The following is a 14,924-nucleotide window of genomic DNA, read 5'->3' as shown; positions in this document are numbered from 1 at the left end:
AGAAGCATAAGCTACAAGCTGACAAGAATTTAAAATTTAGTTAAGCTTTCAGGTTTCTCAGGGAAAGAAATCCCATCTCTTCCACCTTGAGGCAAAACCAACGAATGAGAAAATTCGATAACCTGGTAAAGTGTCTCGAGAAATACCATGTCTTAAAAGCTGCTTTTCTACAGCAAGCAAACTTAACGGTTTACAGAAAGAACATAAATTAGAACAGCCTTTCCATTGTTTTAGAACAATTCGTGTTTTGTTTCAGTTTATAAAACTGAGCACACACACACACTCAAGACTAATAAAATGCAGGATGTCATCAGCCAAATACAGACAGAACTTCAAGGCAGTAGTTAATCAGCAGCAGCACACAACTCACAGCTGGTAGTGAAGTTTAAAAATAAACTCATGTAATTTTGAACTCTGATACACCCTTGGTCAACATTAAAAAAAAAACCCACTACATTTTGATTAGGAGAAAAAAATCCAAACTTTTATTGATAGTTCCAATTCCCCGTCTCTCTCATTTACCAAAAGAACTGAAGAAGCAAAGAAAGTTTCCCAGTATTTGCTACAAATAAGATATTTGAAGACTTAAAAGGTATCTTGAAAAACCTTCACCTTTTAACTGTGGAATGGACTAGAGGAACCTCGTGCTCTAGATACTACCTACAGGCATTCAAATTCCACTAGCTGCCTACATGACAAAATTTGAAAGCTATTGGTGAAAATTCATTTCCTTACAGTCCAAATCTCAAAATATGTACAACTAGGTTAATGCCTTCTACTAGTATGGGGTCATGCCCCCATCTGAAATCAAACCCAAATTTATTATCGTGGACACTCTGTATCAAAAGTCCTGCTGAACTACAAGTTGAACTTTTGCTATCTATTGTGAATTAATGGCCAAGAGAAGTAAAAGGCCTTTTTGATAGACTGTTAAGCCAAAACCCTTGCCTTAGCTGCCACAAGCTCTCTAGGATTCAAAACCCCACCAGTCAGAAAGATACCTAACCTCAAGCTGAACTTTGCTTCATCATTTCGGAATGGCACTCAAGCAACAATGTTTCCTAGGCAACTGCAAAAGAAGTAATTAATTGTACACAATCCTAAAATGAACAGCACCAATAGTTACTGTCTATTCTAGTTGGCCAATTGATTGCGCAGGTCACAAATATCAGAAAAACAAGCCACAGTTGAGAAGGAGACAGGCACAGTTTTTGTTAACAGATTTCTTCATCACTTATTTTCAAATCTTATTTTAAACATTCACAAATAATGCATTTTCAATTTCAAACAGTAAAAATGCCATCACACTTGTGCGAACATTAAACAAAGCGTATTGAGGCACAAAGAAGCCAGAAGGAATTCAAGTAACAGTCAGAAAGTAATTTGGAAGAAGCATTTTTTTTCTAAATCATAGAGATCTTTTACACCCTATTAAAAATAAACCAATTTTCCCATCCCCATAAATTAAACCAACTTGCCTATATATACATACCAAGCAATGAGATACCAGCTTAGTTTTTTTGAGTAATTTTTCATAAAAGATGACAAATTTCTATAAAAACTAGTCCTTGAATGCTTGAAATCTATTCATCTATCAGATAAGTATTATTTAAGAGAAATCTGTTTTTTTAAAAAACCAAAAATATATGTTTCTCTATACTACCTAATGGCAGCTAAAATATAATGATAATTTTTACAGTGAACTGGTCATAAAAAGAAAAATGTTTTAAACTGTTACTGTCTAGATAACTTCAATTTGAAAAAACCATATTTTAAATGAACTGGTCAATAGGTCAAGAAAGAAAGATAATGATAGAACAGTACAGACACTCCTGCTGACATCACACTGAATAATTACAACTCTTGGTACTTTGTTATAAATGCTGTAAAAGTGTTACTATGAAAAATGCAATGTTCCCCTATCCCAAAGAAATTTAAACAGTTAGCCATTAAAAAAAAAGTGATTTAAGATGCATTTCTTTTAGCTTGCATGATATAGCCTTTGGACTTGATAATTCCTCTGCTTTTAACAATGACTGAATACCGCAGAAGCCATAAAGGAATCCACTCGTTTGCTTTCACGTTCTGGATGCTTTCCTGAAGAACTTCTTGGAAACTTGCTTCACAAAGTAATTCTAAAGTTAAAAAGGGACATTTGTGCTTAAAATAATGTCATGTAATCAGCTGCAAAAAGCAACACTTAGTAAGAAAGGCCTTTTCTTACAGTCAAACATCTTAAGTGGTGCCACACACTCCACAGATCCACTCTTCCAGAATGCAGGTAGGGTAAAAGCAGCTGAATATTACAGAATAAATCTTCAGGACCCCTTTTTTTGCAATATTGAGTATTTCCCACAAAACTAATTGACTGAGATTCTGACCATATCAAATGGAGTTGGTAAGTAGAGCTATTAGCAGGAGAAAATGAAAATTTAATTTGAGAAGCCAGCCAGACAAACTAGAGGTAAGTTAAGCATAAGGCTGAAATCACCCAAGTACTGAGCATTCGGAGTTACTTCTGCAGTCACTGGAAGCTCAACATTTATAGCATCTCCTGTAACTGGGCTCAATAACCACAAGCCTGGAAACCATTAAGAAAAATGGGTTTAAAATGCCAGAAAGGAGGAAAGAGAGGCAAATACAAACCCTCCAAGCTTCTTCCAAAAAGTTAGTCAAGAGAACAATCTCTTTGATGAGGAGTGATCCCAAAAGAGTCTCAATACTCTTCAGCAACCATTACACAAAAGTTAAACTTAGCAAACAATGTATAAAGAAATCACTACTTGCACTGTTTTCTATCAAATCCTCTTCTCCTTCATTTCATGACTTTTGATGGAGGGTATTTATTAAATTGCATGTTGCATTTTGGACTTAACGGATATGGAAATTGCCGGATTGAGTGGAAATTCATTTTGCATCCTGCCACAGCAGTGATAAATCGTGCTCAGGCACTGACGAAATTCCTTAGTTGTAACAGTGGTACTACAAAGCATGTACTTCAAAAGTAGTACTTAATATACGTTTTGCCAAATGGAAAGGAAGGAGAAGGAAGGAAAAGTATGATCATCATGAACAGCTGATCATAACGAAGAATGTAAGAAAGGAATTAACTAAATATTGTTTAAGACTTCTCATTATTACAGCAAGGTATTTAAAGTGTCCTTATAGTGAAGAAGATTATATGATGTTTGAGAGAAACTCATGTAAATCCCAGAAAATTCTAGAGCTGGTAACTCAGTTCTGCAGCCCAAAGGAAAGCCTCCAATGTCTTCAATCATTTAGCAAATGAATCACTGCATAAAACAAGTGAAGAATTTACAACTCTTTCTGTAATCATGTTATTTTAAGAAGACTTTGAAAAAATGTTAAAGCATCAAAATTTTACAGATCTAGTATTACCAAACTACTCAAAAATAAACTGACCATTAGTATTTCTATTTAATCTATTTCACAGACAAGTACTGGGCAAGCAGACTTTGATTTGCCATTTACTGATTGTGGGGTGATGGCCCCTGATAAGGCCTGATGGGTTGAAGGAGATGTCTCAGCCCTCTGGAGAGATGATCCAAGCCGAGGACAAAGGCTTTCAAACTGGTAAGATTAACATAGGGTGGAGTGTTGTTTAAGGAATGACATGGCCTCCCTGCGTGATATCTTCTATAGCCACTCAAAGAGCCACCTCCCCTCAGGCATCTGCATCAATGTCACCTCCCCAACAGATTGAATTTTAGCCATACAAACCACAGGAAAGAAAAAAAAGGTAAAAAAAAAGTTTTGGAGGTTTAAACTCCAGTAGGAGAGGGAAAAATGCCAGTGTGTCTCTGTGAGGGTAACTGCTGCAGCTTCTCCTGGAACAATGTAGGGGTGAGGAGACCATGTGCTTTCTATTTTTTCTAACTTTACTTTCTTAATTTACTTTCTTCCTTTCTCACTTTGATTCTTACTTTATAAGCCTTTCTTTTACTAAATGTGTTTTGCTACCTTAATACTAATAACAGTAACTTGCTTCACATTTTGCTACTTTATATTGGTTATTGCTTTTTGCTATTCTTACTTTGCAACTACAGTAACTTGCTTTACTTTCAAGGTGCAGTTTCTTTTTTCACATGTATGTTGATAAGAAGCAGCTCTGCTCTTCCCTTTTGTTTTGTGTTACAGAGAGAGTGGTGTGCAAGATATTTTATTGTCCTATGTTATTGAGAGAGTGTCTGGATAAATGTTTTAGGTGGCTGTGTTTATAGTTAGTAGTTCTTTGTTGCTAGTTTCTGTCTGTTGGGAAAATGGGACGCATTGCCGTATTGTAACTTGAGTTTAGTGTGTTTGTCTCTGTAGAATGTGTTTTGTGCTGGTTTCTTTTGGGGTCTTTTATTATCAATTAAATACAATCTTGCAGCTGAACGTTATCACTGGCAAAGCAGAACCCACAATAACTGTCACATATTTATATTAATAAATGTTATTTCGGGAGCTGTTGTTTTTTGGCTTAAATGTGGCTTCACATCAGAGGTCAGAACCCCTTCCATCCTGTGTGCTGTCAGTTAAAAGACAGACAGTGTTGGGTACATAAGGATCTGATTGTCTGGAAGCACTTACAGCTAATAACTTTTAATTAATACAGTTAAGAAATCTTTGAATTCTGTCTCCCTCCTCCCTTTCACGTGACAACTGATCTTCAGCAATACAAGTTTCATTTTATTCTTTGTTTTGTGGAAATACATGATTTCTTTAACAAATGCATTACAAATTTCTCAGTAGGTTGTTCTTTTATTTACTTTATTTTCTCTGATTAAAACAATTTCAAGAAACTATCTGAGCCTGCAAGATTGCCTTTTCCTCACTCCTCCTTAAAGCAACAGCAAGAACTTAATAGAAATATTTTCTAAAGGAGAAGCTTTTAGAATCCTTGGCTCAGGATTCAAATGTAACAAACTCTGAAGTTCAGGGGAAGATTATTCCTAATTCTGTACTGAATAAATGCATTTAGAAGTCTTCTGTTAATTTAGCTAGCCAAGTCTTACCTTTTGGGTCATTGTGAGTTAACAGCTGTATGTCAAATTCTTTAGCAAATGCTGTGAGATCAGGTGGCATCACACAACAGGAAGCCAGGTTCACCTGATTACTGCTTGGTTTCACCTGAAAGTAACAAAACACTTTTATAAGAAAAAAACACTAACAGACTTACTTTAGTTGTTTCCCCCATGCCCTCTATTACAGCAGAAGTTCTGCTTTGAATAATTTGCCTTTGACCATTGTTTTGAAGTCTGAGCAAGGCTAATTAATTCTACATGATTAATTAATGTAGGCAACTCCAACATCTGTAATTCCCTGCAGGACAGAGCCCAAAACAAGAGTAGGTGCTGCCATAGCAAGATGAGTGCTAACCCACTCCACTCTGGCTTTCTGTCTGCTTGCTCCCTGAGCAGCAGCAGCTTTTTCCCCCTCTCTGACAAAGCTGATGTGAGCACAGGCCAGCACTGCCATCCATCAGTCAGGTGCTGGGGCCAGTTTGAGTCCTGCACTCAGCTCTGAGAGCCCCACCATGGGAAGGGTGTGGACCTGGTGTAGTGAGTCTACAGGAGGGTCACAAAGAGGATCAGAGGGCTGGAGACCTCTCCTATGCAGACAGGCTGAGAGAGTTGGGGCTGTTCAGCCTGGAGAAGAGAAGGCCCCAGGGAGACTTTAGAGCACCCTCCAGTACCCAAAGGGGCTCCAAGAGAGCTGGGGAGGGACTTTCACCATGGGCATGTGGTGACAAAACAAGAGGGAATGGCTTTGAACTGTCAAGGCAGCTTTAGATTGAATATTCTTTACTATGAGGATGGTGAGGCACTGGAATAAGTTGCCCAGATAAGTAGTGGCTGCCCCAAAAGTGTTCAAGGCTACAAGGAACTGGGCTTTGAGCAACCTGGTCTAGTGGAAGGTGTCCCTGCCCACAACAGGGGGGTTGGAACTAGATGATCTTTCAAATCCTTCTACAATTCTATTAATTAGTCTCAATGGACAACAAAATATTGAGAGTCTGCCTTCCTCTTTACATTTAAGCTTACCATTCAAACAGCATTTTTCCTAAGGGAAATCCCTCTACTCATAACATACTTTAAAGGGAAAATATCTACATTTTCAGAGTCACTGGAATAATAATTCTGAAGGTTTAAGTGTACTGTTTATACTCCTTTCTAAATATAAAAGCATTCAAAACTCAAACCTTCAGTACTTCAAAGAACCTGCTACTGAATAGGTATGTGGTTTCCAGCCCTTGGTGGTCAGTACATAAGAACACTGAACAAGCAACAGCCACACACTGAGCCTCCCCCGCCTTGAACAACATTGTGACCATCCACAAAACACTGAAAATAACAGGCCTAATTAATATTTTGTATATAAACAGACATTTATAACAGTGTGTCAGCCAATAAAACAAGCAGTTACTCTGACCTAAGAAATGTTATGAGTAGGAAGTTTGTTCTCACCTGTGCCCACAGATACAGCTGCTCTAACAGTGTTTTATCCAGGTCAGAGGTACCTATAGCAACAATCTTTTTGTTTTGAACTAAACTTTGAAGTTCTTGCCAGTAAGGTTGCAAATATTCCAAAGAGAGGGTAGTTCCATCTTCAAGGGGAGGTGGGGCAATAATGACCGAGTCCAACTGAGCAACTCCAAGGGCAGAACAGGCTGAGGAAAAAGAACAGAGACACTGCAAAATCTTTTTTGAGACAAACACCAGGACTTGTCAAACTCAGCAAAAATCACACCTCCTGCTTCACTCCACCAGCTTCCCATTCACCATTTGAAACGATGAGTGTCTCAGCAGTCGAGAATAGTAACACAACCCATTTAGCAGAGTCAAAGGTACAGCTGAAGACTGAATTTCAACTGTAGGTCTTGGGAAAGAAACAAAAAAGCAAACCCAAAACCTACAGAAAATGAACAAAAGCATGAAGCTTTTTTCTTCTTTTCAATGTTAAAACTATATTTTTCTCTGAAGTCAGTGGTGACACACAATTCTCTATTACTTCACTCTCAATTTCTTCCAAATTTTGTAACTCTGAACTATAACTCAAGTACAGGGAATGGACTCGGAAAACTACTTAATGCACATGAGGAGTTAGACTAACAGCACACCAGATAAGGAGATTTAATTTGACAGAGAGAAGTGGAAGTCTTGGAGTATCACTGAGTTATAGGAAAAATGCAAGTCATGAGGCCTCTTCAGCACAGCAAAATGAATAAAACTAAGTAGCTAAATACATAATTTTCTTCTAGAGGAGGACTCTATTAGCAAAGAACTATATGTGACCCTCTTTTTTTGGTCATTCCTTATGCCCAACAATTTTCCAAAGTAGTGAAGTTCAGTGCTGCTCACAAATGCTACATTAGGCCAACATAACTTTATATATCAGTACAGACATTATATGGTATTTTCAATAAAACTATTGCATCAGCTACTTGCAGCATTATTTGATTTCCTAAATAATCTCTGAAATACTGCACAGTTAGTAGCAAAGTTTATAATGTTAAAAATAACAGGCAACTAACAAGAACTACTGTATCACTGTTATTAAAACATCACATGCTATTCACTTTTTAACAAGCTTTGTGTGAAAGAATAAAGACTTGCTCCTGCTTGGAGCAAGGAATCACATCTGAGTTTGTGGGTACCCAAGGCCACAGTGATTCACATTTAATAAGTTTATGGATTGAATGAATGTGCAAATAGATTTGATTACTGAAGTGCCTCTTAAAAGGAAAACAGGATATTTTTGTGACAGTGACTAAATACACCTCTTTGAAACAAAATTAGAACTTAATCCATCTAAGTTCTAGAGTAAAAAAGAAATCCTACCACAATTTTGCATTTCACACTTACCCAGGTCAACTGCATCTCTGATCGATGAAGAGTTTGATCCAACCATGAAAAGCTTTGCTATTTTCAAAGAAACTGGAATCAATAACTAAACAAGCCACGTATTATAAACAAGCCAGGTATTATTAACATATAACCATTTATTTTTCTATATACACTACTAAAGAGTTCTTGGGTAAAAGGTTTTTAGAATATACACTGATTACTTAAAAAATTGCAAAAACCCCAACTCTCTGAAGGTGACTACCCCATAAAGACGCTGTTCTCTTAACTTTCAATGTTGTTGTGCAGTCTCAGAACAAGAAATCATCCAGTTAGATAATCTTGTAAGCTGTAAAGCATCAAGACACTAAGCAATAAGCATAACAACCTGTCTAAAAACCCCAAATGTAGTAGTAGTACAAACACATTTCTTCACCACTTACTGAGACTCAAAATGTGTTAGTGTTAGTTTGGACTGCCTCCTTCAAGTTCATCATAGTCAACCTGGAAAAATTATGCAAATAAATGTGCTTCCAATGCTATTTCTTGATTCCAGTATTATCTGTAATATTTTGCTTCAGAAAGTCAAATACTCAAAAAATACATTTAAAATACCTTGAGGTGATCTAAGTTAACCTAGAAAAATGCAAAGCTGCTTTAAAACCTGCAATATGAATTTAAGCCTTTCACAGCCAATGTCTAGATTACCCAAAGCACATTGGTGTGCACTGGTGTAACTTGGCTTGGCAATTACAAAATGCAGCAGAAAACATACAGGTATGAATATCCCATTAATGATTGCATATGAAATTTTTTTATGCTACTGGATTTTTGACTATGTTCTTACCTGATACCTTCAACTCATCCCTTTCTTCAGGACTTATTTTTTCTATAGCTTGAGCTACAGTGCATTCCAGAACGTCCAGTGTTTCCTGTAGTAAGTACAGGACACTTAGGAGCAACTCACTAAGAGGAGACAGTAAGTTCCTGAAGAATGTTTTTCAGAATTATAAATTTTTTGTTAAAAAAGCACCTTACAGCATTTAGAAACAAAAATAGTAGAAAAATGGAACGACAAAAAGAAAGTAATCCAAGGCTTTTTGATCTCTGAAGGAAAGTCAAAAAATGAAGATAGGCCCTAGATACCCCTAATGTAAATAAAAATACACGAGAGAAGAATTATTGGAATAAGATGTAATTTTGATTTTGTGATGCCAAAATGCTGCTGTGTTAATTCAAAATACCTTGTTTTTAAAAAAGCCTCATGACCAGCTGAAAAAAACCACATGAGAATGAGGGGGTTTGAGTGTTGGATGGGAACATCTTTGCATAAAAGTATTTTGCAATTTCAGAGAAGCTTTTGAAAAACTTACAGTGAAAATGCTGCAAAACACAGATATAAGAAAGTGATTTTGAAACTACAAGCTAGGAAAGTTTCAGACTTTTCACCCTCTGACCTCATTTAAGAGTAGGCTAACATTTCATGTCAGCTGACACTGACTTTTTAAAGTCTTTACCTACATGAGACCTTGTATTATACACACACACACCAGTTTGCCCCAACCCAAAACTGGTAATTTTTGCTGCCCTCCAGTGAGCCTTTGAGTTATTCCATGCAGCCAGCATTTTAAACAAAAGTCAACTTTTTTTAAAAAACTATTGGATATCAGTATAATTCAAGACAGAGTTTGGAATTATGCAGTTAGCATGTTTTGACAGTAAAATCTAGCTTACACTAAATCAGTTACTTTAATGGATCCCTACATCTTACAGAGACAAGTGGTTGTTCATGTTCTCTTCTTGAGCAATCATTAGTTCTTCCACAAATCATTCAGCAATAACTGCCTTATACACTCCAGTTTGGAAGGCAGCAAAGTGCAGCTGATGCCACCTTTACACAAGAACTGGTAATAAAATGCAAAGAAACGATCAGGAAAGATCTTTTAAGTTTCTTTTGTTATTGTTGTGGTTTGGAATTTTTGGGGGTTTTTTGGGTGCCTTTTGTTTTCCTGAAACATGCTAATATTTCACAGAGCAAATAATGTATTTAGTGGGAACCTACTATTGCTTTACTTCGGGCAGTTAAATGCCTCCCTGACATCCGATCCCGTCAGATCTCGGAAGCTAAGCAGGGTCAGCCCCAGATTAGTACTTGGATGGGAGACCTCCTGGGAAATGCCGGGTGCTGTAGGTTCTAGTCCTGAGGACTTCACTGGCACTGTCCAAGCTCGCTCGGCCGTGGCAGATGAACCTCAGGACTTAAACGGTGGGGCCAGTTCTGCACACGCTGAGCCTCACCTAAAATCCACTGCGCAGGCTGGAAGGGCACACCCATGTGGGGACAGCCCTTCCCAAATCTTCGTTCGCGAAGTTTGTCCATACATACACTATTGCTTTGCTGAATTTCAGAAGCAAAAGTGAAAGCGTAGCAGGCAAAGACACCAAGATCTTAATATCAGATGCCCATGTCTGTGGCATTAAGACTTATGTAGAAGCTTTTCTCTCTCAAGGGAAAAATTGCCACTTTTGAATCTTCAGATGTATTTCTGAAACAACAGATTTTCCCTTCAGTTTCAGAGCTTCAGAGTTCCCCTCCAAATGGGATGGTCTCAGCTCTCTATGATCTCCATAGTTTAGAGAATTTTCCACTGAGTTTTAATAAGCAAGCTAGCAAACTTCTAAGGTATATAGATGAGTAATGTAATTGTCCCAAAAATTCATTTAAAATCTTACAGCCCAGAACTTTTATTTTGTAAGAATTGTCTTATCTGCCATCCACAGGATTCTTTTTTTGCTTTGATATATCTTAACCTCTCCAAATTTACTAAATATTAAGGAGAAAAAAAAGGGAGTTAAAAATATTCCTTTAAGGTATCTGGAGTTGCAGATACTTTTACAGAAATTTAATAGATTGATTTATATTTTAGAAGTGTAACCACGTTCCTATTTGTCTGATTTAACATGTAATGTGGATAACATGCATAACATCTCTCCTACCTGATTTAGGTCTTGCCCAACCTTTGAGCTCCATTCAGTCAGTGTTTTCTGGATGCAGTCCCGCACCTACAAAACAGTTTTTCACACTGAAGCTCAGGAATGTCAGAGCTGCAGAGAAATACAAGGGCTCGTAGGCATGTAGGGCAGACTGAGCAGGTGAACTAGTAACACCATTCCACAAAAGATCCTTCCTTCGTATCTTCTATGTGAAAATTGTTCAGACTAGTTTATTTACATATTTTTCTAGCCTCTTTCACAGAGTTTTAGCAGAAGTACTTCATTTATTTCAATGCCAGGAAAGAACAATGCTAAGCAAGCAATAGCTGGGTGAGGGGTGGTTTCGGGTTTTTTGTGCGGAGATTCCTAAGTTACAAAGTAGTCAAATAAGAGCAAATGTGCTGTAACATTGTAGAAATCAGACTTTACAATAAATTGCTAAATACTCATTTTACTACTTCGTTCTCTTTTCAAGATGCATCCAACCCTTCTCAATCACTGCCTACCTACTCCCAAACCACTAATGCTTTTAAGCCCTTCATTGCTATAGAGGGAATCTTCAGATCCTAACCCACACTTGCATTTTTTCTGCGTTCACAGATGCAAAATAAACTTGACTAAGATTCTGATCGTGGATTTTCTTGAACATAGCAAGACATAACTAGTGAGTCTAAATCAAATGATTAAATGCATCCTCTGGCAGCATGACAGCTGGGTCAGTGCTCCAGCTTCCCTCTGATCCATCTGGGAGTTCAGTACAGGTGCTGCCTGCCTGCCCCCTGCCACAGGTAGGGGCACTGCCACGAGCTGCTGCTGTGCTTCACTCTCAACAGTACATAACTGTGTGCATACCAGTTTGCAGTACCATTAAACAGCAATTTCCTGTGACACCTAACATTAATTCAGAGAGCTCAGAACATGTGCCAACTAGAAGTCAACATGACCCTCGACATCACAAAGACACAATACAGTAATATACTTTGTGAGCACAAATTCTATACATTCTTTCCCAGTCATTTAAAATGGCATAAAAAAACCTGAGTCAAAAGGCCAGAATTGACCACCCAGTAAATAGCTAACCACAATAAATCTTTAATAAAATAACTCTTGATCCTATTTTGATGCAATTTATAATGTTATCTTTTCCTTTCCGAGGGCAAGTGAGGCAGTGCTAAATATATATATATTCTATATATTGCTGCTCTGCAACTGTCACAGTTCATATTTCTCCTGCAGGTGTGCACAAGCCTCTGACTCCACAGCACATCCTGCCCTCAGACCATGTGCAAACTGCAGTGTATTTGATTTTCCCAAACAGCTGCATCCCCAAACTCCTAACACTGGGTTTACAGTTTGCAAAATTGTAGCTTACATTCTGCCACTGAGATCTATATACACACTAACTGCACCAAATAGAAGAGTTAAAAGCTAATTTATATTTGATAATTAATACAGTATTTGCTTTTGGAAACTCACCAACTCTGGAAAGCAGGCAGATTCCTCTGTAAACAACTGAATTTAAATACCTCGACTGATTAGTTATGTACACTGGCCACTCTTTATTTAAAAGCCCTCCAGAAACTACTTGCACAAGGGTGGCCATAATGATACAGCTATGTCTTTGCTACAGAATCTGGCTGTATTTCACACATCACAGATTGTTTAAGAAGCAATCAGGACAAATAAAAAAGTTATTACCACATGGACAACTAAACAAGAGTATGATGAATTCCTCCTTCTTGTTACATCATCCTCCCAAACACCTTGCTTACCATTTTTGCATGATTAGTATGCACTCAACCAGCTTCCAGGCTATCCACAGTGTCACTACACAGCAATAACTGGCCAAACCTGTAGTTTTTCTACTTATTAAGTGGCCATTCTGAGATTACTGTGTCATGATGAGACAGCAAATACTGAAGTTCATGGCTGTAGGATCTCCAGATATTTCAAGCGAACTCTTCTAGTGTTGACACATAGTGCTTAAGGCAATACTTTTAAAGTGGTGATTAAAAAGTTCTTTTCAACTTTTTAACAAAGAATGACAGCTATACTCTTTAAAGAAGACAGCGATGACTATTTTTGCCAAGACCTGTCACTACCAAGAAATTAAATTAGCTCAGATTAGAAAAAGAATTTTCATCATCTGGTAATGCAAGCTCGTATCTACTCATATTAGTTTGCTACACAAGTATCAGGGATCTTCTCTGCCATTACAGACAGCACTTAAACTTTACAGGGGTTTTAACCCTTCCTTCCCCAGATCAGAGCCCGGGCCGGCTCCTTCCCAGGCCAAGTGTTTCCGGGGGCAGGCGGGGCCGCGCTCCCCGCGGGCAGAACGCGCCGAACACACGCAAAGGAATAAACCCCAGCTCTGCCTTCCCACCTCCCGCCTCGCGGGCGCGGAGCGCGACCGGCCGAAGTCTCTGCCCGGCGGAGACGGCACCGGGACACCAACCCCGCTCCGGGCCCGGCCCCCGCGAGCCCCGGGGGAAGCCCGGCCCGCCCTCACCTCCTCGCCGGGGGTGGCGGGGCACTTCTTGCGCAGGCAGCCCCAGTTAAGCAGGTTGCCGGTTTGCAGCGTGAGCGCCGCGGCGCGCCCCAGCAGCGCGCGGGCGCCCTCCGTACCCATGGGGAGCCTGGCGCTGCGGCGGCCGCGACCGCCGGGCTCTGCACGATACCCGCGGCCCCGGAGAGCGCCGGCCGTGACTCAGCGGGCCGGGGGCGGTGCGGGGACAATGGGAGCGGGGCGGGCCCGGCGCGGAGCGGAGCGGGGCGGGCCCGGCGCGGAGCGGAGCGGCCCCGCCCGGCGCTCCCTCACGGCGCGCGGGCCGCGCCGCGGGCGCCCCCTGCCGGCGGACGGGGGGGGGGGGCGGTGCTGGGGCGGGGCCGGCGAGGCGGGGCGGGGCGGGGCGTGCGCCTGTCCGTGTCTGTCTGTTCGTGTCCGTGTGTCCGTCCGAGGGCCGGCCCGGGGCAGCAGCGGCCGCGGCACCCGCAGCAGTACCGGCGGCACATGTGGCGCTGGCCAGCCGCAGCGGCCCAGCGTGCGGTAACACGCCCGGGCCGTGGGCTGCTCTGCAGTCTCAGTAAATTAATGAAACCACCTGAACTGTGGCCATGGCGCACTCAAGGAACAGGCAGACATTGATAGACACCAAGCCAAAAGGCCCAGAAAAGGCACCCAAGTGCTTATCCCGTCTGGCTATGTTTGCATTTAGGTGAAACCATGTCAGAGCAGGACTCCAGTTTTACACCAGGTCATTCTGGAAAAATTGTGATTTGGGGAATTTTTTTAAGAGTACAAGTCTTCTGGAATGCCACACTGTGACCATTTAAGTCCTTCTGTACTAGACAATCAGGGGGCAGGCGCTTTTTGCCCCCTGTTACACCAGTGAAAGGCAACAGTGAGTCACAAATTGTAATTTTGCTGTCAGCTCAGGAATTTGAATTGTGTTTCTAATAGATTTTCCTTTCTCAGGCTGCATGTTGTGCTAATAAAGAGAACCAATTTGCATAACTTCTGTCTGTCTGAAGCACTGCTTGATCAGATTTGGTACAGAAGGTTAGTTTAAATATTCCTTATATTTGTGTTCTGATTAATTTTTCATGTTGGGAAACGTTTGCCTCGTATATGATTACAAAGCATGTGGAAATGACATGTACTGAAAGAAATGCCAGCTTATTTGGAAAAATAGTATTTTTTTTCTTTTTCTGTAACATAAAAATCCAGAAGATTAAAATGGTCCAAAGGGTAATACTCCAGGCTCAGGGTTGGCTTGGGAAGGAGTGTACCTCTCCATATTTCCCCATAGTAATGAATGCTGTTCTGTTTGGTCTTTCTGATCAGACTTCAGGCTTTCTGGTAGAGGCCTTTTCTTTTGGTGGAATTTATTAATTGTTATTTCATTTAAATAGCTTTGATGGTTATAATTGTATGGAAGCAGGTTAAACTTGGAGATAGCAGAAGGTTTTCAAACTGCATACATAAATCTTTCTGTCTAATGGAAATTTATGGCAGTGAAAAAGCCATGTTCCTTTGTAGCCTCGTAGATTTTGCTGATATTTAATTATCTTAGCTCTAGA

The 14,924-nt window shown here is 39.9% G+C and overlaps 1 protein-coding gene across 1 annotated transcript; it reads right to left on the bottom strand.

Annotated features, from left to right (window-relative positions):
* Positions 1 to 462: 462 nt before the first annotated feature.
* Positions 463 to 13,620, bottom strand: GCLM (glutamate-cysteine ligase modifier subunit). Its single transcript, XM_071565870.1, has 7 exons — positions 13,354 to 13,620; positions 10,845 to 10,910; positions 8,695 to 8,779; positions 7,869 to 7,925; positions 6,471 to 6,673; positions 5,019 to 5,133; positions 463 to 2,135 (listed from the first exon to the last, which is right to left on the bottom strand). The coding sequence occupies exons 1-7, from the start codon at positions 13,471 to 13,473 to the stop codon at positions 1,966 to 1,968; spliced, it is 816 nt and encodes a 271-aa protein (XP_071421971.1). The 5' UTR covers positions 13,474 to 13,620; the 3' UTR covers positions 463 to 1,965.
* Between the last annotated feature and the right edge of the window lie 1,304 nt (positions 13,621 to 14,924).

This window comes from Pithys albifrons, chromosome 10 (assembly GCF_047495875.1).
Source record: "Pithys albifrons albifrons isolate INPA30051 chromosome 10, PitAlb_v1, whole genome shotgun sequence".
NCBI classification, from domain to species: Eukaryota; Metazoa; Chordata; class Aves; order Passeriformes; family Thamnophilidae; genus Pithys; species Pithys albifrons.
Note: the sequence above shows the minus strand (reverse complement) of the source record. Positions and strands in the feature narration are given on the sequence as shown.

What these genes read in the sequence shown, in the direction of transcription:
- GCLM (XM_071565870.1), bottom strand. Translation starts at nt 13,473, where the DNA reads ATGGGTACGGAGGGCGCCCGCGCGCTGCTGGGGCGCGCCGCGGCGCTC. An exon ending in CCGCCACCCCCGGCGAGGAG is followed by an intron (nt 10,911 to 13,353) that starts GTGAGGGCGGGC and finishes ACTGTTTTGTAG; the next exon opens with GTGCGGGACTGCATCCAGAA. An exon ending in AACTCACAATGACCCAAAAG is followed by an intron (nt 2,136 to 5,018) that starts GTAAGACTTGGC and finishes TTTTAACTTTAG; the next exon opens with AATTACTTTGTGAAGCAAGT.